This window comes from Amyelois transitella, chromosome 13 (assembly GCF_032362555.1).
Source record: "Amyelois transitella isolate CPQ chromosome 13, ilAmyTran1.1, whole genome shotgun sequence".
In the NCBI taxonomy this organism is placed as follows: Eukaryota; Metazoa; Arthropoda; class Insecta; order Lepidoptera; family Pyralidae; genus Amyelois; species Amyelois transitella.
In genome coordinates this window covers 7,555,774-7,581,551 of record NC_083516.1, presented here as the reverse complement: position 1 = coordinate 7,581,551, position 25,778 = coordinate 7,555,774, and the positions used below count along the sequence as shown (strand labels likewise).

The following is a 25,778-nucleotide window of genomic DNA, read 5'->3' as shown; positions in this document are numbered from 1 at the left end:
AAGAATAATAAATGATTTAAATGGCCGTCGTTCCAATATAATTGATGTGAATAATAAATGAGCAGGTAACATTTTAAAAGTTTCATCGTTGGCGTGTAATGCGGCACAGACAATGTGGCACAAGGTCGTGTTTCATTATTAAAACAAAGGAACGTTTACATTTATTCCTATTTACACTGGCTTAGTGAAATGCTTTGTACAGACCCTGTGCCTTGTCTAACTTCATTTGTACTTTCTTGAGATGTTATTTTAGTGATATAAAAATTAATTACAGTTGTTTTTTCATGTTGAAACGAAACTTGCCTTTGGCCGGTACTTTGTTTGCGTTTATTGCAAATCCAAGGGAAACATGTAGAAATTTTTGGCGGGATTAAATGTTCTCAGTATTTCTATTTTCTAACAAAATTTTATGAAGATAGAAAAAGCGTAAAGAGGAGACAATAATTGCAGAATAAATTTGAACAAAACTTTATATCGCAAAACTCAGTATAGTAATATAGAACTGCTTCTATGTTATAAATGATCAAAGCTACGGACTGAACCTCGTAATGGGTGTTTTTTATATTGCAGTTTGTAAATGAACAATATAATAAATTCGTATACATATTAAATTTCGCATAACACAAAAACGGAGCCTTTTTAGTTTCGTCATGCCCGTCTGACCATCTTTATGTAATATCCTTGTCATTAAATTATACTCTGATATTTACATAATCCCACAAGAAATAATGCTGAATATGATGATAAATATTTGACAAAATTTTACAATCCATTATGAAATGTAAGCTCTGTTGACTCAACAAATTGAAAATTTACATTGTTTTCCTGAACTGACCCTTGCATCATATTGTTGTGAAAGTATGCTTCGAGTATATTTCAACAAAAATTTTACGACTTTTCTTGCATTCACATTAAGTACATGTGTATAATCGTATATAATCAGGTCTTTCTCCCCCACGGGGTAAACAATGCCAACAGTCTCGAAAGGCTTTATAATGAAATTGAGATTCAAAAAGTGAGGGGTTACAAGCACATCGCCTAAAAGAAGAATAGCATGCTTTTTCATAGTATTTTTTGGAACTTTGGGAACCACCAATAGACCACATGAAACTATATGTGAAATATCTAATCTTTAGACTCAGTAGTTTTGGCGGAGCGTTGATAAATGGCGTCAGTCAGCCAGTTTCTTCTTTTACATAATAATATAATAAGATGTAATTGGTTTTAAAATAATGAGTATCAATGTTGATTGTTTATTAAAAGTGAAGTTATATCTATTTACCTACTTGGTTAAAATCTAATTAATTTATCTATGAAATAAACACAGTGGTCAATTTTATTTAAATAACTTTTTTGTTTTGTGTAGTGAATATACGAACTGAAGTTTAAAATATTCTTTCCCGCAAAACTTCAAAGAATCATGCAACATTTTTAATTATAACTGTGAATACCTTAACATATTTTATAACTTCTACTCTCAGTTTGAAATTTATTCTAAACTTCGTGATTTTTTTTTCATACAATTGCAATATAATACCTACTTTTTAATTATAAGCTGAAGACATACATATAATCACATCTTTATCCAAGCACTTTAACTCTTATTAATATTAAATATAACAGATTATTAAAAAAAAGAAATCCATTTTTTTAAGAAACCAATAAACGAGTAAACTTTGCTCGAGTATCAAATCATTAAACGTGATTGCTAGATTATTGCAACTTAATTAATTATAAGTGCTCAAAGGTGATTAGCGTGCGAAACAGCTTTTAACGTAGGGCGCTATTGTTTCTCAGCTGTCGTGTTTCAGAGCTTACTTGTCGGTTACTGCCGGAATGGATAAGATTAAGACTACTCGTAGAGCTGGCTTCTCGGCTTACTATAAATATGATCCTCGTTGTACACAAACTAACAACTAGGGTATCAGACGCTCTGCTATATAACAAGATATCTTGGGTAAAAATTTAGTTCTTTAATTATTCATTTGTTGGGGTTTATTGCAGATATTCTTATTTACACGAAGTATTTACAATAGGTTTGTTTGAACATTGTTTACTAGTTTACCTTCAGAATAATGCGAGAGTGTAGTGGAATGTATGCTATACAACGTAAAAAACTTACATATCAGAATATTCAACATAATATCAAGTCTGCAATACTAGAAAATAACATTAATCCCCAAATAATCGATAACATATTTGCACAGCATCCTGCTTCATACTCGTATATGTACTGTGATTCTAGCGTAATGTGGCTGCAAATTGGTAATAAGTGCTCAAACGTGAGTAGCGTGCAAAATAATAGCTTACAACGTGGCGCGCTATTGGCTCTCAGATATCGTGCCACGGCTTACTTGGTGGTCACAGCCGGAACTTCTGCAATGATTGTATTCACAAGCCTGAAAGATGATGCTACTTTTGAGTATCATGTTTTGAAGTTACGTGGAGTAAAACGAAATTTTATCTTGGATTAAATTAGTAGTTTTTTCTCTATTTATAATAGTGGCAAAATAACTAGTCAAGTGATATTCTTAGTTTTCTAAAACCGCAGATCTTCAATAGCAAAATTATATAAATGTCAACCAACAAATCAATATTTTGTGATTTGGGTTTAATATGGCTGCGAACTGGTAATAAGTGCTCAATCGTGAGTGTGCAAAATAGCTTACAACGTGGCACGCTATTAGCTGTCAGCTATCGTGCCACAACTTACTTGGAGATCATAGCTGAAATAACTGTATTAGCTGTGTTGATAAACCCGTGATGTTTTATTTTACCTTTGAGTATCATCCTTCGAGGTAACGCAGACTACAGCGAGTTTATATTCACAATCTTAGGCATTCATTTAAGGTTGAATTAGCTTTTATGTCACCATTATAATCAGGTGATTTCAGGAGTTTTCTAAAACCGCAGATCTCCAATTGCAAAATTACATAAATCTCAACCAACAAACCAATATATTGTGATTCTAGCGTAATGTGGCTGCAAATTGGTAATAAGTGCTCAAACGTGAGTAGCGTGCGATATAGCTTACAACGTGGCGCGCTATTGGCTCTCAGCTATCGTGCCACGGCTTACTTGGTGTTCACAGCCGGAACATCTGCATTGGCATTGTGGGCAAGCCCGCGAGGTAACGCGGGCTGGACTCCGCTAGCTTTGGGTATTATCCTCTGTAGCTGCGTGTAGTAAAGCGAACTGACAACCACAGTCACGGGCGCTCCGTCTTGGGTATTGGAAGCAACGGTCGAGGAGGCAGCACACATCCTGAGCACCACACTAGTTAAGAAAAGCAAAGCTAGAGTAACTGTTTAGAAGCTGGAGCTAACTGTGGAAGTAATTGCGTTGGTTATTAACTACGGGTGGAACACCACCTGAATGAATAGACAGATCATTTCGATAATTTGTCTCAAAACTACTCGTATTACATTGAAAGGGCTTCGAACCAGTACTTTTGCCTTACAGGCACAGTGTTATAGTTTCGTTATCGAATAAACAAGTTTCAGCGTAATCTTAAAAGGGTGGAATAAGCAACATTTTTAGGTGACTTCAGCGGGCATCATGTTAATTCATTAATTAAACCACTACGACAATATAATCGCTCACAATATTATATTGCCACGATGAATTGTTTTACTTTGAGTAAAATATAAATTGTTACCAAGGGCAACCTTATGCCATAAAAATAGAAAAGAGATTAAATATAGTTAAGTTTATTATATATTATATTTAGTTACAGCGCACCTATTATTGTGTCCTGCATGTTCTGCCAACTGCATACTGGTGACTGGGTCTGTAGTAATGCTTCTGATTATGCTATGGCAATGTATGTAAAGGACGCTAAAATATAATTTCTATAAAACGGTTAGGCTAGATTTAGTTAATAGGATGATTCAATAGTATATATTGACTTAAAAGAAAAAAGTACTTAATAAAAGGAAAATTAAAAATTTTCCCCTGCTCTTTACACATTAAACGTACCTATAATTCTTTCATTAAAAGTTCTTGTGAAAATGTCGGGTATTTTATTTCTAACTCTGATGAATTTATTTTTTCAACTAAAACTATTCAAAATTATTAAGTAGGTATGTTTTTAATAATTGTGATAGGTTTTTAGATTAAAAATATTTAATTAAATAATTTATCAAGGAAATATTGACCTATTAGTCAATACAACTTAAAAGCGTTTACTACAAAGGAAAAAGGTATATTTTCGTAACAGAAATTACTTTTAATTAACTTTTGATCCCCTTTTCGGAAGCCAAAGGTCGTGAGTGGGCAGCATAAATTACCGTGACAGTGACGTTCAAACGAAATGAGTCACCAATTTGACACATAGGTAGTAGATTAAAACCGAAACGCAAAGGCAAAGGCAAAATTGTATTATCATGGATGTGTCTTAATTCCTTTAGTCTGAAAAATGTTCTCAAAAAATTTATTCACAAAAAGAAAACTTTTTTTTACTTTAAATGAGCTTCACTTAAATTATTATTTGATTTTTTTTATTTAAGTATTTTAATCTAGGGATGCAGCATCTAACAATAATACAATTTTTAAATCTATGTTTATGGTCTTGTTGATATAGAGTGGACTACGATATAAAAGTTTGGATTCGCGAACGGACATTTATGAACTTGACAATTCATTTGAGATTAATATTTTTAAATCAGGACTCAATGACAATGGTTTGTTAATAACTTATAACTAAAAATTTAAAAAAAATCTTATATATTTTTAATATTTTGATAAAATTGTTAATTAACTACTATTTTATTAGAAACAAATCATTTATGATTTAGGACGTTATGTCTAAAAGGATTTAATTTCCGAGCTTATTTTGCATTTCAATACGTAATCGAAAAGCAACAAATGAATTTAATTGGACTAAAAGCGAAAACTATATGAAATTAATAGACAGTGTGTAAACTTTCTGGCAAAATATCAACAATTAGCGAAGTTGTATAGGTACTTACTCATCACAAACGGCCTCAGTCCATTGAAAATACTTTCAAAATTACATACAATCAAACAAATATTGATGAATGACTAATTTTCATGTCCTTCACCCACTTAAAGTTAATTATACTCGTAAGTCAAGTACTTATAAAGATAGTAACCTATCAACTTCACTTATTAATAATTAAGTGGTGTCGACCATATTTTAAGAAAAGATGTTAATAAATTTAAACAGCTGATTGTCTAGACAGCAAACAGATTATTGCTTAGCTTTCGACAAAGTAAAGTGAAACAATTTTTCTTTTGTAAGTCCACCTGTTGTTGCTGTAAAATAAATAGTTGTCATGCTTAAAAAATAATATTAATATGTTACATTACAGAGTTAAGGTAATATAAGGTAAAAATAATATGTCATTAGGTGGAGTATAGTGTAGTAAAACTATAGTATTGAGCACAAAAAAACAAAATCTATTTCACTGAGACGCCATCGTACGTAACTATACATACATTGGTTTATATTTTGCAGTAATGTAATCCGCCTGTATGTAAACTATAATATGTAAGTGTATTAAACTTTTGTACATTTTATATACATACATATAATCACGTCTATATCCCTTGCGGGGTAGACAGAGCCAACAGCCTTTTAAAGGCTGATAGGCCACGTTCAGCTATTTGGCTTTAAGATTGAATTGAGATTCAAATAGTGACAGGTTGCTAGCCCATCGCCTAAAAAAAATACCAAGTTTGTAAGCCTATCCCTTAGTCGCCTTTAACGACATCCATGGGAAACAGATAGAGTGGTCCTATTCTTTTTTGTATTGGTGCCGGGAACCACACATACATTTTATATATTATTAATTATTATAGTAGGTATTATCAAACCAACCATACACATATCTCAGTTTAGTCCAAAAGTTTGACTGGCAGAGAGCAAGTCTACCTGTTGCATTTAATTTAAATAAATTAATTAATAAAATAGATCGATAAATGATTAACTTTTCTATGTTATTCAAACAACCTGTTAAATCTACCTATTCTATTATTATGAAACTATATCATACTCTAACATCCTGAACACTACAACAAATACTTATTAAACAAGAAAATTATAAGACTGATTCTCTAACATGGGATATTAAACAAAAAAAATCGGACATAAAACTGAGACCTGGCAACCGAAAATCTGACGAGCATCACTCCCAACTTTACTTCGAATAGATTTCTGGACCTACAAACTTTTTGATACTACCCAAAGATACTTGAAACTTATTTAATTTTATGCCAAATTCAAACTGTGAACAATTTTGGAACGGTTTGATGAACGCATAATTAAATTTAAGATCAAACGCCATCAAAGTAAAACAAATCCTTAATAACAAGGATTGATTCAACAATTGTCGGTATTTCCTTCTTTCATTTTATAGGAGAGGATAAATTAAAAATAAACAGATTGACTAAGAAAATATAAACGGAAAGTGTGTATGAGAACCTAGGTGAAAATACCTTGGTCAAATCGGGGACATCCTGATCAAGGGGCAAATCAAAAGTATCCTAATTGTTTGCATGAAGAGAATGATGAAAGTAGATTAAGCCAAAGAAGTAAGCGAGAATCGTGACAAGAGACAACATATAGTTTCTGCCTAACCAGAAAAAAGAGACGTGCTTGTATATATCGTAATTCTATATGTTATAATACCGTCAGCCGAATTTTAGACACTTATTACTTAGACCTTTTAGAAATAACAAATGTTATAAAACTCGTGACCGAATAAAATATAATAAACACTTTCCCGTCCTTAGAAACTTATTACACACACATTATGACACTAACTCCCATATTATTCGCATGTGCCTCAGTAAAAAAATATCTAAATATGTACTTAGAAACAAAAGAAAGATACCTATTCTATTAAGTTCTTTTTCTGAACTTATCTTACCTTAAATTACGATTTTTTTTTTTTAATTATTTCCCTAATATTAAATTGACCTAACTTTAAATTTTAACCAAAATCTTAATAGAAAATATCCATCCATAAATTACGGTTTTATATTTTAAAAAACTAATCTTACTAATAAGTGCGATTTAATACTAACCTTAGAATACAATACCTACTATTATCATACAATTATTGTTGTCGCGCTGAAAAGCACGTTTTATTTTTCTCAAAGAGCTGCGATAAATAAACGCGTCCGATCGCTTCCAATTTCAAAGTGCTAATGGGGAGCCGCTGTTGTTTTGACTATGAGAACATAGTTTGCCTGAGGGGCATTTACTATTACAGCGGGACGTTTTTAGGCGAGGGCTTGATGCTCCTCCTAACAGCCTTTTCGGCAAAAGCGCGCAAGGGGCTCCCAGTTGGGACGAACCTCGGCCGGGGAGCCGCTGCCGCCGACGCGCTATTTATAGGGACGCTGCCCCCGCCGCCGCGGCCGGCCCGTACCGTGCCGCAATACTAATATCGTGATATCTCCTAAACTATATGTCTAAATAACACACTGTAAACTGCAAAAATAATCTAAATTAAATGCTCGTGATGATGAACTTACTTATTTTGATAAGGATATATGTATTATTGGTTATATCACCAGTTAAACATCACCCAACGAATTAAATGTTTTTTAATACAGAAAAGTAGTTTTTGTGACTTAAATAAAAAAGCTGGATATATGTCATCGCGGACTTTTTTGTAGAACTAATAAAGACCAATGTTTTTGCTATACATTGTTCTTACTTGTATCCAACGGTATAAGCGGCGCACGCACAAATGCAATCTTCAATTAGATTTTTTTTCTGACTTCTTGGACATAAATCGCTATAACTCAGCTAATATAGTTTCAATGTATTTCAATTATATATAAAAACCTGTCGGAGAAAATACTCTTTCTATTAGTGAAAACCGCATCAAAATCCGTTGCGTAGTTTTAAAGTTTTATGCATACGAAGGGACTACAGAAATATAATAAACACTTTCCCGTCCTTAGAAATTGCAGTTCGTAGAAAATTATAACGAATATTTCGCAATATCGTGCGAGTTTTAGCTTTATAAAAGATTTCTTGGAATCCTTGTTCACAATATTCTCAAGGAACATATTTCAAAAATAATTTTGAACTAGATACTATCTAACAGATTTTTCGTGTTAAACAAGAGAATAACATGACTGATTTACTCGTGATGTGTGATGTCACGATCGTGTGATGGCACGATACATCTATCTTTAAAAAAGACAATTGGCTTTTTCCTTGTTTTTTTTTCTGGAATAGTGAAGATCTTGCATTAAAAATTTATTAAATAAAAAAAATTCTATCAAGATCTTCACCACTTTACTAAAGCCGTCAATATCTTATTCCTCTAGGGCCAAGAATCACTTAAGTCACATATACATAAGGAATCCCGAAAATCCCTTTGTCACTCGTGTTTCTGTCCCAAGTAAGTACCTAAAATAAATCACTGGATTTCGTTCAGAATTTTTGTGCGACCGTTAAAAGATTTCCGTTACGGTATCAACACAAAATTTACATTTTGTTTCGAAGATGTAAATAGTAGGAAAAGGCAGAAAGACAAATAAATTCGCACATCAATAACGTTTTATAAAATATACCCTATTTAGACTGAGAGAATCGTAAAAAAATTTAACGTTCGTTAGCTTAATGGCTTGATAATGTATTTAACAATTCACAGATAGTGACAGGTTGTTGGTCCATCGCCTAAAAGATGAAGTTCTAGTTTCAAATTAATCTCTTAAGTTCCATCGATTATCTTTTACAATTTTCGCGGGAAGAAAAACAGCTGGCACATAAGTACTAGTTTTCTTCACTAGACTAGCGTGGAATGTGGAATATAGTGAATCTATATGTAAAAATCTTATCCGTTACTGAATGATAGACTGGCTGATAGATAACACACAGCCTAAACCACAGGGTCTAGAGATTAAAATTTGGCAGGTAAGTTTCTCATGGGCTCAAGGGGAGGTTAAGAGAGGATTTTCAGAAAGACCTGCGGAAACCGGAATTAACTGATTCGTTTTACGCGGGTGGAGCCGCGGTCATTCTCTAGTTGATAAGTTTAGAAAACTCATTGCGATGGTAATGAATATATAGCGTGTTTGTTTCGGGAACTAGGGCATTTGGTAAATGACAGTATGCAGTTCAAAATGGAAGATGCATTAGAAAAGTTAACGTTATTTCGTGACCCGCCCCGATGGTAAATATTGGAAAAATAATTGCATTTTTGATCAACTTCCCGAAACGAAATGTGAACTAAAACATATTGCGATGACAATAAAGACAATTGCTAAACGAAACTGAATTAATATTTGGAAAATATACAATAGAATATTGATATAGTATTATAAATATTAGAATTAATTAGGTTATGTAGTTTTCGGCAGGTTAGAATATAACCAGTAAAAATATTTTAGTTCCTAAATGTTATTAAAATCTATAAATTTTATTTCCTTTCTGTGGATATTTTGAAAGGGTTAATTCCCTTGTACTTATTATAAGTTATTAGTGTTCTATTTTTGAGAAGGGGTTCGGTAAATATTTTCATAGCACTTTGATACTCGCAAATCGCAGAAGTAGACAATGTTATTTTTCTTTTAATCAAAACCTTCTTAACAGATTTCTCAATAATTTAACAGTTATAACAACTAACACGCAGTGGACGCTATATATATTAAAAGAACATTTTATCAAGGTTCTATCTTTGACAGCTATTCTCATAAAATTTATCCGTAATCTAAATTTCCGTTGCAATATCGGAGAGCACTCTCAAAGGTACTTATAGATTTCAATATTTAATTCGCTTTCATACTGAGCTTAGGAAACAGATTTTATTTTAAGATTCAGTCAAATATTCATTTATACACAGGAAAAGCAAAAATCCTTTAAACATTTTGCTTAGTTTTACCGTAATGTTTAAAATTAACATAACACTGTCAAGATAATCTCAAAGTAAATTAGTTCCTTGAAAACGTACTTCCAAACGATGACACAATATCAGGTGTTCACACAATGCGAGTTCTTTGTACGAAATACCAGAAAGCGTCGATGGTGGTTCAAATCTTAACTCGGCCATACCTACATACTACATACTTACATATACCAATGACTCTTTCTGAGTTCTGTATTTAAGTTTGAGTGCTAACTTTGACTCTTATGGTGAGAGAAGACATCGTGAGGAAACCTGCACATTCTCGAAATGAACTGATCCTTATAGGTACTTACATAGAAAAGGGAACACTAACTGATTGATATGAGATGATACTGAGCCAAAACCACTTGGTATAGACATTTAAAATTAGGCATATAGGGTCCTAATGTGGTCTAGGAATTAAGTTTAATATTAAGCCATCAGACTATATATAAATATATTAAACCACTCTCCAATTGTCTAAGTCAAACTACTGGGTCGATATGAACAGTGGTGCATGGAGGAAGAAAATTAAAAAAGAATATTAAGACTTATTGAATAAGTCATTTGATTATACAGAGCCTGTGTTCTTTCAAATGGTAAATGACTTTTCCTTGGGAATACACAAAGTAATTAGTAAGTAATTGGGAATACAAAAAGATTATTCACGTACTTACGACTTTCATTACGTATTTTGTTTTATCTTTGCGTTAAAACCTAACAGTACATTCATGCTGATGTCACATTTTGACGTTGTTATTGACTCCGTCAACCCCATAAGGTTATATGACAAAAGTATATAGGTATAAATATATGTATGTATATTATTTATTATCTAACAAACAGACACAATAAAAAAAAGTATACGAAATTTTCCAGAGGCTTTCCATTCTATACCTACTCGTGCCACTTCGTAATTCAAAACCAACACCCAAAACGGAATTGAAAAAAATCTTTCTAGCAAAAACGTACAAAGTACTGAAGCTTAATTAAAAATGAAATAGGACTTTTTTGAAGTGAGTGCAAAAATATCAAGTGGCAATCACGTCCCGCTGTCCGCAGACCAACGCGTTGGATTAATTGCTAACAAATATATGTTCTGCTTGAGTTATGTTTACCCATGTTTTGTAGCTTTGATAAACCCCTTTGATTACTAAAACTGCTCTAGACCCTCTTTCGCCTTATTTTAATTCAGGTTACAAACTCACCTCTTTAGAAAGGAGGCCAGGTTGCACCTTTTGACCATGATCTTGGGACTGGGTAAAGGTTTTACACGATACGACTCTCATATGACTTCCGCAATCTTTGCGAGAGCCTAATCCATATATTGGTTCATGATAAAAGTGCTCCAGATGAATGTTAATTCTCTTAGTGACCTTGGATGTCTTAAAATGCGAGGGAAACAGATGGTCCTATACTTAAGAGGCAGCACATGGTACAACGCAATAGTGCACTCGGTGACATAATAGTTATAGTATCTTACTCTCTATATGGTAAGGTTAAAAACTCGTAAGAGTACCTCGTACATAGAATATTCTTCTTCTCGTACATAGAATATAAGACCTCTTTATTTGTAACTAATTTTGTAGGGAATCAAGAAAGGGTGCACTGTTACGAGTAGAGAGTAAACGCGGGAGCTGAGCACTCCTCCCATGATTCGGCTCTTTTAACCGGAAAGTTATTGGGTATTGGTAAAAATTATGTAAGTATGCGTATTTCTCCCAATGAGCAAAACTAATTATATTCATTGGAAATTCATTTTTGCCTCCCATGTTTTGAAGTAATATGTGGTAGGTAATATATGATAATAAAAAAGTAACAATGGATGTGCGACCACCTGAAATATCAACAGTGTAAAATAGGATTACGGAATCATTGTTTGAATATATTTTTGTTTAATACAAGATTTTTCACCGAAATCTCGTTTCGACTTTATATAACGACGTAATTAAAAGTAAACACGACTTACAATGGTTGAGTCACATTATTAAGGTTGAAAAATGTTATTTTAAAACTTTTTAAATTGCTTTCAAACAAAGCAAAAAAATCATAAAACCATATCTTCTGCCGCCTGGCTGGTCACTTGCCTGCTCTGAAGTTGTATACACATATCACGTCTTCACACCTTGCGGGTTAGGCAGAATAGTCACAAGATTCAAAGGCCACAATCAGCGGGATGGCTTAATGTAAACTGACAGGTTATATTTGCCTAAAAGAGCATCCCTTTTTTAAAAACATTTTTGTTTAGCTTTTATAATCTGCGTGCGTTAGTATTAGTGAAAATAGGTAAATATGAAGTGGTTTTTAAATAAGTAGAGTACTACTTATTTAAAAACCACTTCATATTTTTATGCAGGAAAATGAAGAAAGAAGTAACGCAACACTACCGCTTGTCGTTCGGTGCTCTGTGCTTCTCGTAAACTTAGCACGTGGGTTTTATTACCAACAAATCATAATGTTAATACGATCCCGCCTCTAATAATACTTTCCTGTTAATATTATTCTAGGGAGGTCACATTTTACTGTTATGTAAGTTTTAGTGGTACTCATTAGTTTAGTCGTTTGAGGAAATGGGCGTTTGATATTTTGAAATGTTAATATATATTTTCCAATGTACTGAGTTTTTCTTCCGGTAAATTGTTAATTTTATTTAAAAATCTATTGTTAAATACTTAATAAATAAATGGTATACTTAGGTATCTGAAGAGTAGAACAGCTCTTAATGAAACTACGAATACCTACTATGTTATTTTTTCAGAAAAAATAATGTTCGAATTGAAAATTTTGATTGAAAGATGGACATTATTTATGAATTGAAAATACACATTTGTACAAAATACATATTTCCTTGTTTTTATGTTTCCTTTTTGTCATCATATATTGTATACTCTTGCGATCCTTTGATAAATAATCACAAAAACACAGGTTTTTCATCGCTTGAATAATCTAAGCAATTTCACAAATATTTAATGAGGGTTAATTAACAAGCCTTTTGTTCTTAGATTCTGAAAATACACGAATATAATTTTGTAAATTTATCTTACGTTTGTAGGTAGACTTCAAAGAGAAAAGTAACATATTTTTGGGAGAGGCAACTTTCCTTCCTGTCTTGTAACTTCCTAGTTAATCTCATGGATTAGTAGCCTCCTCATATCGTGTTACTCATTTTTGAGGGTCGTCAGCTTGTCTCTGACAGTACTTTGCTATTTGGTCCAGGTCAGAGAATCATTGTGAAACGGACTTGATTTACCTGACTTAACGAACTAAGGCTATGAAGTAGGACTTAAAGTAAGGCTAAACGTTAATGCTTATGTATTTTTGTTACATTTCTAAGCCTTTGTTTATGTAGTCCTGTATAGTGTTCTAACCACGACTGGATGTTAACTATGTCCAAAGACTTAGTGTGACTTCCAAAGTACATATGGACAACGTATAAGCATTATTAATATGACTGCATAATTAGCCATTCAGCCAAATGTTCGAGCCTTATGACTAGTGACCCTGTCTACCCCGTATCACCCGTATGGAATAAAGTATGTGATGTATAAGTATTTATTATAAAATATAGTATCGTTGGGTTAGTATCTCGTAACACAAGTTTCGAACTTACTTCACGGTTCACTCAATCTATGTAATTTGTTCCGTTGATATTTATTTATTTAAGTGTTAATTTAATGATACAATTTTACACCCGCCCTCTTCATTTACTCGGTATCTATATATTTTTATGGTCACAGTTTGCAAAAGATCGCCTGCAATTTATACGACATAGGATTTTAACATCCATTTCAATCAAAGGACGCCCCTTTGATAGGAGGCTTTTAGGGCCTCGTGAAAACTGCGCCATTTATAACATTTTGTTTCAGATAACAGATTTTACACGACTTCTATTTTAGTAGATATGTCAGTACATATTCAGTCTCGACAACTACGAGTAAGTAACCAAATTTTGCAGTCAGGGTTATGCTGAAACTCGACTTTTAAATTTTTTTTATTATTTTTTTTGACACAATTTATTGTAAATATTTATGCAGTGATATAGTGCAAATTAAACTTATTATATCTATTGATATAACAGTTAATTTTATTGTTTATAGAGCCGTGTGGTTCACGGCACTTAATAATAGGACCATCCCATCCATTTCCCATGGATGACAGAAAAGGCGACTAAGGGCTAGGCTAACAAACCTGGGACTCTTCTTGAAGGTGATGGGCCAGCAACCAGTCACTTTTTGACTCTCATTTCGATTATAAAACCATATAGCTGAACGTAGGGGATATAGACGTGATAATATGTACATATGTATATGTATACACTGACTAGACAAACCAGTAACAAACAAACATACATACATGCATACAAATATTTTTGGCCCAGGTTGGTAGTCATTCATTTACTCCGTCTAGTCCAAATTAATATTTTGTACTGTTTATAAGATCTTTTCTCTCAAAATTTTACTTCCATTGTTAAAAAGCTAATAATAGTTAGTCATATTGAACTAAGAGGTCGTTCAAAGTTCCATCACAGGTCACGGTCATAAGCATTTCAATAAAAATGTTTTAATGGTCCAATGTGTCGTAAAACTATAGAAAATTCACACGCATCAACATAAAAAGAGAGTGAGGGATTTATGGCTAGCTATTGATGTAATTCATTGATATTATCCACTTTTTGACTTTTTTCTTTCCATTTTCTCTGGTTTATGACCTCAGTTTTAAGACCATTTAAAGTCGAGATTTGAACAGTAGCTAACAATCTATTTATAGATGTATCAGATAATTATAAGTAAGATGAGGTTTAAAATGGCATAAATAATGCATATTTACTCTTGCCTCATCTTTGCAACTTTACATAATGAAATCGTTATCCCATTTATTCATTCTAATAAATACGTCTATATCCCTTGCGGGGAAGACAATGCCAGCACTCATGAAAGATTGATAGGCCACGTTCAACTGTTAGGCTTGGCAGAATTGAGATTCAAATAGCGACAGCTTGATAGACCGTCGCCTAAAAAAAAGAATCCCAAGTTTATAAGCCCATCTTTTAGTCGCCTTTTACGACATCCATGGGAAAGAGATGGAGTGGTTCTATTTTTTTTATATTCTGGTGCCGGGAACGACACGGCAAATCGTTTCAACACGTCACGAAACGAAAATCGTTATCTAGCATTTCCATTTATTATTATGGCCATTTCAAAAGACGCGGTCGACTTTTTATTTGTCTTGGACATCTCCTTGGTGTAATATAAAAAGTAATAAAACGTGTTTTACACTTCATTTTATACCATTCGTAAAATGTCAGAATGTACGTCTTTACGTACATTGCGATTGCGGGGTCCTATCATGTTTTGCTTAGTGATCGTTAAACTCGTGCGTTTCGTTACTCGCTTGTAACGCCTTGGGAAATGGTCTTAGTAAGGTGAGAGTTCAGTGTCAAGTTACTCTTTATGGAGAAACAGTGCTGCTTCAAGATATTTTTTTATATACGGGCGAATAACATGATGATATTGCCGTAGCGTATTTTTACTTCGGCGGGCCTAGTTGCGACGCCGTGTATTGAGAATTATAACATAATTTATCTTAATTATAAAATTATATTAGGCTTACAATATACGATAAAAATTTCAAATTCCATCCGGAGTTTTTGTGTACCGTATTATAAGAGTTAGTAATGTATCTGTAGCGGGAGCGATAATTCGGCTCGACCACCACCAAAGGGAAGATCTTCGGCCAGGTCAGGTGTTATGCCTGGGGAACCGCGGCTCTGACGATGTTGTGTTGGAGGTTGTATATATAGCTGCTATTAGCTGAGCGCGTCAATTTCTTAGCGATGATTGACAGTTGTTATTTGATTGGATGTTGTGACGAGTGGCGTAGAGATGTCGCCACATATCTACTCCGCGTGAAACATAAAATTTCGTTTTCCGCGGGAATTTCTTGAAATCCTTATTACTGTAAACGACAATAATGTCAGCCAATCAATATGTTAATATGGATAGATTAAAAAAAATTAGCTAATATCCCAAAATTATTTCCTACATAAAATTTTGCATATTTTTGTGAGCATAATTTTTTTTTTACACATAATACATTGTGTTAGAAAAATTCTATACTTACATAAATACTTGCTTACTGTGTGTTAGACACATTAAATATCTAGTACCAATATTTTCAAGAAATACTATAGCTAAGTCTTTAAGATACTTAAGTAAAAGTCACTCTTAACTGTACCGAAACGCTTGTCGACAATTCTTTTAAAAGCTTCAATAAAAATTTTGTCTTTTAGTAGCACTCAGCACGCTAGCTTCAAATCCACTTCAATAACTTTGTAGGATAGATACAACAATTCCAAGAGAAGAATGTATTTTATATGAACTGCATTGTGAGACTACAAGTTTTATATTTAAAGTAATTTTTTTCAAGTATTTGCATGAAGTACAAGTAATTTTATTTTCATTTGTTGAGTAATAATATTTATTGTCTGGTATTTTAGCAACGAGTATTTTTTAAAACATTGAATATACCTTCATATATTTAGAAAAAGTCGCACAACGTTGATTATTATTTACAATTTTGATTATTGACAAAATTTTAGCTATTAGTTAGAAAGAAGTATGCAGAGATCGTGGCAAGTGGAAAGAGGTGGTCTCTGCCTACCCCTCCGGGAAAGAGGCGTGATTTTATGTATGTATGTATGTATGTATGTATTAGTTAGACATCATGTGTGTAATAAATTTAATACACACACATCACGTCTGTATCCTTTTCGGGGTAAACAGAGCTAACGATCACAATAGGTACTCGAAAATAATTTTTGGCTCAATGGTTTAATATAGTAATTCAGATTTAGAGACAATCATAGGTTGGTAACCCATCGGCTAAGAACCTCTACCCCACTAGTTATATAGACGTGATTATATGTATGTTTATCTCCCGCGAGGTAGACAACATATTTGAAAAGTCTGAAACGCCAAATTCAGCTTTATAGCTTAAAAATGGAGAGATCAAGAATTGATTAAAAATTGTCATTAAAAGGTAGTTTCTAAACATAGCTACTGCAGGATTTGCCACGACCTTGCCGTAGCATGCTGCAATGCGGTTTAGCTGGATCACGCTATAGTCACTGTTGCAAATAAATTCCCGTCTTGACCTTGAACTGATTAGATCTCATTTCAAATCATAGTTACCTCCCTCGACAAGTTTAAGTTTGATTTTCAAACGGTCTTATTAGTTTTAGTAATAGTTAGAGCATAAAGGTCTATTGAAATAATGTTTTGCAAAATTATCTTAACACTAAGCTTTTGACAACAACATTTAAATAGCAATTTTCTAAAACGAAACGGGTATATCTTAGTATACTTGCACCTAGATGTTAATTCAATTTTTTTGTGTTTTTACAGATCTTATTTAAACGTTTTATTGAAGAAAAAATATTGTTTTAGGGATCTACAACCCATTGTGGTATCTTTGTTAAGACTCCAAGAAAATCCATTACTAGCAAATTACTGTAAATAATTAGAGAGGAAATTAAGAGGAATATGAAAAATCTAAACGGAAGTAATTAAGATTAAACTCGTGGAGATTCAAAGTTTGTAACTATCATATCCGACTATTCTGTCAACATCGTTTTCTTCTTATTTAAAAACGAAAGATTTTATTCTTAGAGATTTAGGTTAACAAACCAATAATTACTCTCTTCTCTTAATGAAGAAAAGTGAACAAAAGTCCTATAAATCCTATTTAACACGAAAAAGCTTTTATAACGTTTAAAACTTTGTAATTGTTAGCGAATTGAGTTTCCATTTGACAAAACAAATTTTGAATCATTGATGAAAACTTAAAATAAGTTTTTAACAGTAAAACTAACTAAGTAATCTCAGCTTAATCAATAATATCAAAATATATCTGAAATATTCTTATAACTTTATTTTTTGGGCATCAAACTCGTTTTTTGATAACGAATCTTATTCCTTTCATTTCCAATGCCAGTAGCAAGAAAGTATAACATTGGAAAAATTATGCTTTGATAATACTGAGATCTTGTAATAACTTTCCCTTCAGTATTATATGTCTAAAATTACTATATTACCAATGTTGTAGGCTGTAACTATGTCCCACTGTTGGTTAAAGACTTTGAAATTGTTCTTCGCGGACCGGACTCAGTTACCATTTACAGCAATAAATATATTGTTTGTTAGCAATTAATATACTCATCATTCGTCATTGCGTATATCGTTCATCCTGCATACATCAAAACTTCGATGTCCATGAACCAGATTTTCGACTGTAAGTTAATCTTTTTAGAGTGATTACTCAAAAACTGAATAATCCTACATAAATATATTTACCGAACACGCAGATGGCGCCGAATGTGCACCGCAGGTCCCTCCAGCTGTAGCCGCAGCTAATGCGCTGCTTCCAGGCACCTTTCAAATAAAAACAATGAAATAATAAATAAAAATAATTTATCTTACTCTAAAAGACTCGATAATGATAACTATCATTTTAGAAATGAAGTTAATACTACGCTTATTAAAGAATATGGAGTATTGGCAGATACTAAAAACATATTGCCTATGCAAAATATATAATCTAAATCTACGTTTCATTATATATTTGAAACTATATACTGGGAACTAATAGGTAGTTTTAATGCTGATGCTTTAGCTAAATAGGTATAATGATAATATTGTTTTTATTACTATAAGAAAAAGGGGAATAGAGCAAGGAGTACAGTAGCGCAATCCAAATAGGAGGAGATTTGAAAGTTTCTTTGCAAAGTAGATACTATAACAGTTTCGGCCATAAATATAAACACACCATGTTTGAATCCTATAACGGCGTTGGAATGCGTGGGTGGCACTGATCCACCTGCCAAAATATTTCTGCTTTGGAATGTAGAATTTCAATAGATAATATGAATTAAGCCAATTAATTAAAACATCATTTGATTCTCTTTAAATGTATTTTGTTGAGTTGCACCAGTTCTCAATCCCGACCTTGCAGAATGCAAGCATATCTATTCAAAGTAACAATGTGACAGTCACATTAAAATGTCCTCATTGAATTCACTCTTTTGTAATAAACTATTTAAATATAACAAAACTTATGAACAAAATTTTAAACGGAACAGTTTCTACATAATCAAAATTGTTCGATCTAGTCAAATAACTATTTTGTCATAAACCTGTTATAAGATCAATGTGAAAATACGATATTAATAATCCAATTTTGAGTATATGGCTTCTTACCTTTAACTGTTCTTGTTTGTAATCTGGCTGATAGGGCAATAGCATTCGGATCTTGCCCCATCGGTTGAAGAAAAGTGCTATTGCTCCAATCCAGACTATCAGCACCAATACTACGATACCAATCTCCACCCCTCGTATCTAAAGAAGGAATATAAATTAAGAGCTTCTGAAAAATAAAGAGAGTTCATAGGATATGTTACATTTCTTTCTTTCGAGCCATTACTTATATATTTTAATCACTGACGGATGTGACTTTCAATTTTATTTGTGCGCTTAACCTTATTTAATTCTGATTCCGACTTCAAAAACGGAGGATTTTTATGTAATTAAGGTATTGCTTTTTCCAGGGTTATAAATATGTTGTATATCAAAATACAAATGGACATTTTCATACCTATCAAAATCAACATCCAGATTTTGCATTCGATATTCAGAAATTGGTTATTATAACAATTTGTTGACCATAACTCAGCTTAGCAACTTCGTTAAATTAGCAGACCTTGAAAACGTCCACTCAACGATATAATTTATTCAATAGAGTGATTATTTAACTTTGGACCGCTAAACTGTGCTGAACCTATAACAGTTTTCGTGTTATGCATAACATGAATCACGCGAACCATTGTATAAATCTGTAATTCAGTTACCTAATCCACGATACGATTACATCATTTTTTACCGGTAATATTATTTCCTCAAATAGATTTGTATTTTTTTTAGTTCCTGAGTAAGAATAAAGTAGTGTTGTTCAAGTTCAAGTCAAACATAATTAATACAAAAAAAGAGCTCATAACTTTGTTATTAGACACTATTTAGACACGTTGCAAATTCATGCAGTTTTCTTTTACAAAATAGCAGGCTAGCTTTTGTAAATAAAACTTTAACTCCTCTCGCATAAACTAACCACTTATAAATGGAGCAAGATTGAAAAATTAAACAGCAATCGGAGTAGATAGCATTGGAAAATGTCAAATCCCTTTTAAAGAATCCCGATCCCATCCCGACTCTTCAATTGTCTTTTAAACATTTCCAAGGTATCAAAAGCAAAAGTATAAAACTAACAGAAGTAGTAAACTGGCGAATATGACGTCACAACTGATGGTTCAACGCTTTAATATTGCATTTCAATTCTGCGATTTATCTGGAAGCTTATAACTGTGTGTGATGCAAGATACTCGTAATAAGAAATAGTTTCTACAGATTCAAGAATAATTTCGCATTTCTATTTTGGTTCCTTCTGGATTTAATCCTCATTGCGTCCTCAGCTTTCTGGAGAAGAGATTCATAGAGTTCGCCTTTTCTAATTTCCCCTTGGCTATAGTCTCGGTTGCATCCTCACCACTCTAGAGAGCAAGCCCTTGAACATGGATCCTCGATTGTTTGAGTCAGTGATTTACACGATCTGACCTCCGCTACTTTTTCACAGGAACCTAAACCCGTATTGGATCACGGGTGGCATTCAGTTGCCAGAACGCGCAGGGTTCTCAACGATGTCTTCCCTCACCGTATGCGCATGGGTAGGCCAATATAATATTTATATTGCCTCATGTATTCTTTCGAATATGATTTTTACCGTTGGAAAAGTAGGCGAAGGGTCGGGTGGTGCGACAGAGGTAAGGGGTGTGGCCCCGACCAGCCCTCCGTCCTGCTGCGGTGACGTCCGTGGGGGCTCTGAAAGTAGAAAGGACTATTAGTATTTATACTTCCTTCCTAACAGCCGTTCCCTGCATTTTAGAATAGATCCACTTCATATTTTCCTATTGATGTCGCGATCGCGACTAAGGTATAGGCTAATAAACTTAGGATTATTCCTTAAGGTTAGCAACCTATCAGTATTTGAATCTCAATGAACGTGACCTTCTAGCCTTTTCAACACTGTTGGCTCTGTATATCCTGTAAGGGAATATACGTGATCTTATATATGTATATATGTTTTGCCGTCAGTGCAGAGTGTTTCAGTTTTAGTTTTAATTCGAAATGTTAAAATGTAAATAAGGTCTGTAAGAGTGTTTTATTTTGAATCGGAACTGTGAATAATGGGATCATTGAGGGAGTCGTACATACATAGAATCAAGCTCCTCTCACAGAGAGGAAGGCAGAGACTACATATTTCCACTTAATTCTATCAAAGTAAAGTAAGTTAATTTGTTTTCTCTTAACAGTTAAATCACTTTACCAATCTTCCTGAAATTTTGCATACATATAACGTGAAATTAAGACAAGGACATTACAATAATAGGCGAATGCTATTATTTCTTATTTGACATTGATATTGTGATGAAAGAATAAAACACTTTTACCGACAATTCTGGTTCTATCAGGGCCGCTTAATCCATCTTCTTCAGTTATATCCTCACCGCTCTGGAGAGGAGCCCGGGTAGATCCTAGATTGGGTGAGTTTTTTACATGAAAAGATGCCATCTGACCTTTGCAGGTAAACCTTATACATATTGGATCGATCAAAATTACACGTCCAGTTGTCTGAATGTGCAGGTTCCCTCATGATGTTTTCCCTAACCGTTAGACCATCGGTTAGTATTCAAACTAGTGTACAGAACTTCGAAAATAGTCATTGGTAGAAAAGATTTGAAACTGTGGCTTTATGCGCATACGCATTTCATCCGAGCACCTTACCGATTCGATTTGCTTAATCCTTCTGTAGTTAAAATATTAAGTACTAGCTACCCTCGGGGTTTTGCTTCCGTGAGAATTTTGGGATAAACTGCACTGTGTTACTTTATCCCTGTACAAAATTTCATCAAATCTGTTCAGTAGATTTTGCGTTGAAAAAAATAAGATAACAAAATATATACTCTTCCATACAAACTTTCGCATTTATTATCACATAAGGATCTATATAAGAATAATTACTATTTTCTAAACATATAATGTATACGTAAATAAATAAACAATGGTATGTTATTATGCCGTGTGGCTTCTGGCACCAATAGAAAAAAGAAGAGGACCACTCCATCTCTTTCACATGGCTGTCGTAAAAGGCGACTAAGGTATTTATATAAGGTATAGGCTTATAAACTTGGCATTATTCTTTAAAGCAACGGGCTAGCAACCTGTTACTCTATGAATCACAATTCTGTCATTGCCAAACAGCTGAACGATTCTGTCTACCCCGCAAGAAACAAAGACGTAATTAAATGTATGTAATTATGACCTATAACATTACAACAAGACAGTTTAAATGTCGAGTACAATTTTAGACGTCGGTCAAAGACCTCTTGTACACTCATGCAGTGAGAAAATTCGAAATAAGTTGGAATTTAATGTAGTGAATGTTTGATTTACTTTACGTGATAACATGAATCTGATCATTATATTAGTGTCGTGTGGTTCTTGGCACTTTTGAATACGACCATTCCATCTCTTTCCCATGGATGTCGTAAAAAGCGAGTCGTAAGTGATAGGTTTATAAACTTGGGATTCCTCTTGTAGGCGATGGGCTAGCAACCTGTCACTATTTGAATCTCGATTCCATTATGACGCCATAAAGCTGATCGTGGCCTTTCAATCTTTTCGAGCAACTGTCTACCCGGCAAGGGATATAAAAGTTACTATATGTATGTATGTTGACTTAAATTTTATTCCATGTTTAATCTGTAACATGGAATAAAGTTTTAGTCAAAAGAAATACTCGTTTTGTTTTTACTCCAATAAACAATATGGTAATTGCAAGAATTGTTAGTAGCAATATGTATTAGCAACTACCTGGTTTATTAATGAATAATGACAAATAACGTATCCCATTTATTTATATTTATTTAATAATTTATATATTAAATTATGTATATTTGTTTAATAATAAATAAATAAATATATATATATATACCTACTATAAATATATATACTGCCGTGTGGTTCCCGGCACCAATACAAAAAAGAATGGGACTACTCCATCTCTTTCCCATGGATGTCGTAAAAGGCGACTAAGGGATAGGCTTACAAACTTGGGATTCTTTTTTAGGCGATGGGCTAGCAACCTGTACCCGAAACTGCCAAGCTTGCATGAAAAGTTATGAATGTGGGTGAAGCGAAAGAAGTATGCAGAGATCGTGACAAGTGGAAAGATGTAGCCTCTACCTAACCCTCCGAGAAAAAGGCGTATGACGAATTCATTTATTTATTTAAGCATTTTTTACCTGACTGTACTAAATGCTTAGATAAATAAATGAACTCGTCTTAAACGTCTCGTAAAATCAGAATAACACCGCGTTACGTCAAGATTCTTGCACACATTAAATACGATATAGAAAAAAACATTTGCATAGTTCGTTAGGTTCAAGTTTCTTTCTAAATTATTTTTAAACAAAAAAACATTTCGTTTCTTTTGGCGTTAACGACACACGGACGAACCGTGTGTATTTTTTTAAATTTTAGATGCTTTTGTAAATACGGACATGACGAAAGAATTATTATTATTATTTTATAAATAGTAACCAATTTCTTTCATTTTGATTATGTCAGTAGATAGTTCCCATCGGACTCAATTCAAAGTGAAATTTACCTATATTTTATGTACTTTGTATATTTTGTTTTATATTCTAACCACAGGGAGATCAAATGCAAGCAAATGAACTCACTGGCTTTCTGCCAGGCGCATAATGCTTTTCTTGAAGATTGATCCCGTACATACAAAACTTTGGTTCCGTAGTCAGTAAGTCAACAGTGCCGTGTGGTTCCCGGCACAATATAATAGTACCAGTCCATTACTTTCCCATGGATGTCGTAAAAGGCGACTTTGACAAAGGCAAATAAACTTGGCATTTTTCTTATAAGCTTTAGGCTAGCAACCTGTCACTATTTGAATCTCAATGCCATCTCTAAGCCATAAAGTTGAACGCGGTCTTTCAGCCATTGCGAGACTATAGGTTCTGTCTTTCCCGTACGGGAGAAAGACGTGATTATACATTTCTATACAATTAGTGAAAAAAAAAACTATTAGAATTTAAAAACAACGCAGACTAGACAAAGTGGAAAGTAATATATCATAAAGTGAATCCTGGGCTGGAAAGCATAATCAAAGAGTTTAAAGGGTTAGCTAAGTCTAAAAAGCTGTAATAAATTAGCCTCGACTCTCGACTAAAGAATAAAAATTACTTTTTTTATATATTTCTTCCGATGAAATTTATTCAGATAAGTCAAAGCTAGTAGGAATAATGTATGAATTAAAGTGGAGTGAGGATGGACAAGTCAAAACTTGAGGGGTTTTCGATTCATTAAGGAACCTTAAAACAGGTGACTGACAAGATGAAACATCAAATGCAAGGAAATGAACTTGTTGGACTGGAGCCAAAATCATTGTAGGTATATATCGGTTCGTGATTCGGAGCCGAACATTATTTCGTTTCAAACTGCATTAGTAAATGAAATGTGAATTAAATAGACTGATCGATCTTATACGACATCTTTTTTGTGATAAAACTAATGAGCGCTCGTGATGAAAAAACCTCGTTAACTTTCGTTCTCGCGGGAATTTCGGGCAACCCCCATTAGTGAATCTTTATGCCAAATTTCAAATCCCTAGACAGCAGTTTGGGTTGTGTGTTGTCTATCAGTCAGTCATTAAGGAAGGAATTCATATAAAAATAATGGTCTCCCAGGTGGAGAATAAGAGAAAATGAATATCGTAAAAGGCGACTTAGGGATGGGATTATAGTCTTGGATTTCCTCTTAAGGGAGATGTGCTAGCAACCAAATTTGAATCTCAATTACATCATGAAACTAAACAGCTGAATACATTTAAAATATAAAGAATACTCAAGTGTTTCTCCATTCGGTTAAGAAAATAATGTTCACTGGTAAACATTATGTTTATAACTATTGAAGCGTACAGTTTTCATTTCATTAACTAACTATTGTGTTTAAATTAATAATACAAATCTTGGGTTCAAGTCTAATTACTTCTGAGGTCAAAGCGCCGTGGAATCATAACATTATGATTTTCTATCAAAATATTATTTCAATTTAGTATGAAAATAACTTGTTTTTTACACAAACCTTGAAAAGGTAAGTTTATTCCCATTGTAATGTGTTCCTCTCTTTGATGTTCCTAGTTGAGCTAGATTTCCATCAGATTTACGTTATTAAAAAAAAACAGTGTAGGAAGGAAGGTAGTAGTAGTCTTAGATGCTCAAGACGAGAATATTTATAATTATATTTTACCCATTCTTGAGACTTGAGAATCAAAAAGGAAATTATCAGGACATTTAGAAAAGCAACAAAAATTATGTGTGTGTTTGTGTACAAAAAGTCCAAATTTATGTTCATTTTTTGTGGCCTCATCGTTTTCAATAAGTATTAGTTACAAATTGTAAATAAGGTTCGTGAGCACCCTGTTACTGAATAAACAAATTGAATATTCTGAATACATTAATTATTAACATAATGAATATTAATAATTCTGGGAAATGATCCAGTTTGTACTTAAAATATTATCAAACATACTCTTAGTATCTAAGACATAACAATTTAGAGTACGGTATCACGTATCAATAGGTGTTGATTGTGTTGTGTTAATTAAAAGTTTTAAATCTTAATGGTTTTGATTTCAATTACGAATACCCTGGCCGTTGTATTGTAAAAAGAAATTTCGAAATAAGAGTTACTACTCTCACTTTTCTATCTTCAGCCGTGTCATGTA

At 33.2% G+C, this 25,778-nt stretch overlaps 1 protein-coding gene across 3 annotated transcripts in view; it reads right to left on the bottom strand.

The window, feature by feature from the left end:
- Positions 1-25,778, bottom strand: part of LOC106129247 (fibronectin type III domain-containing protein 5) — a 102,020-nt gene that overhangs the window by 6,847 nt on the left and 69,395 nt on the right. For 2 of the 3 annotated variants that reach the window (XM_060947579.1, XM_060947580.1), the window contains exons 5-8: positions 21,424-21,507; positions 20,697-20,794; positions 19,124-19,261; positions 18,221-18,298 (exon numbers count right to left, since the gene is read on the bottom strand). In XM_060947579.1, the coding sequence (XP_060803562.1) occupies positions 18,221-18,298; positions 19,124-19,261; positions 20,697-20,794; positions 21,424-21,507 (398 nt within the window). The remainder of the gene's footprint in view (positions 1-18,220; positions 18,299-19,123; positions 19,262-20,696; positions 20,795-21,423; positions 21,508-25,778) is intronic. The other variant, XM_013327747.2, reaches the window with a different exon arrangement.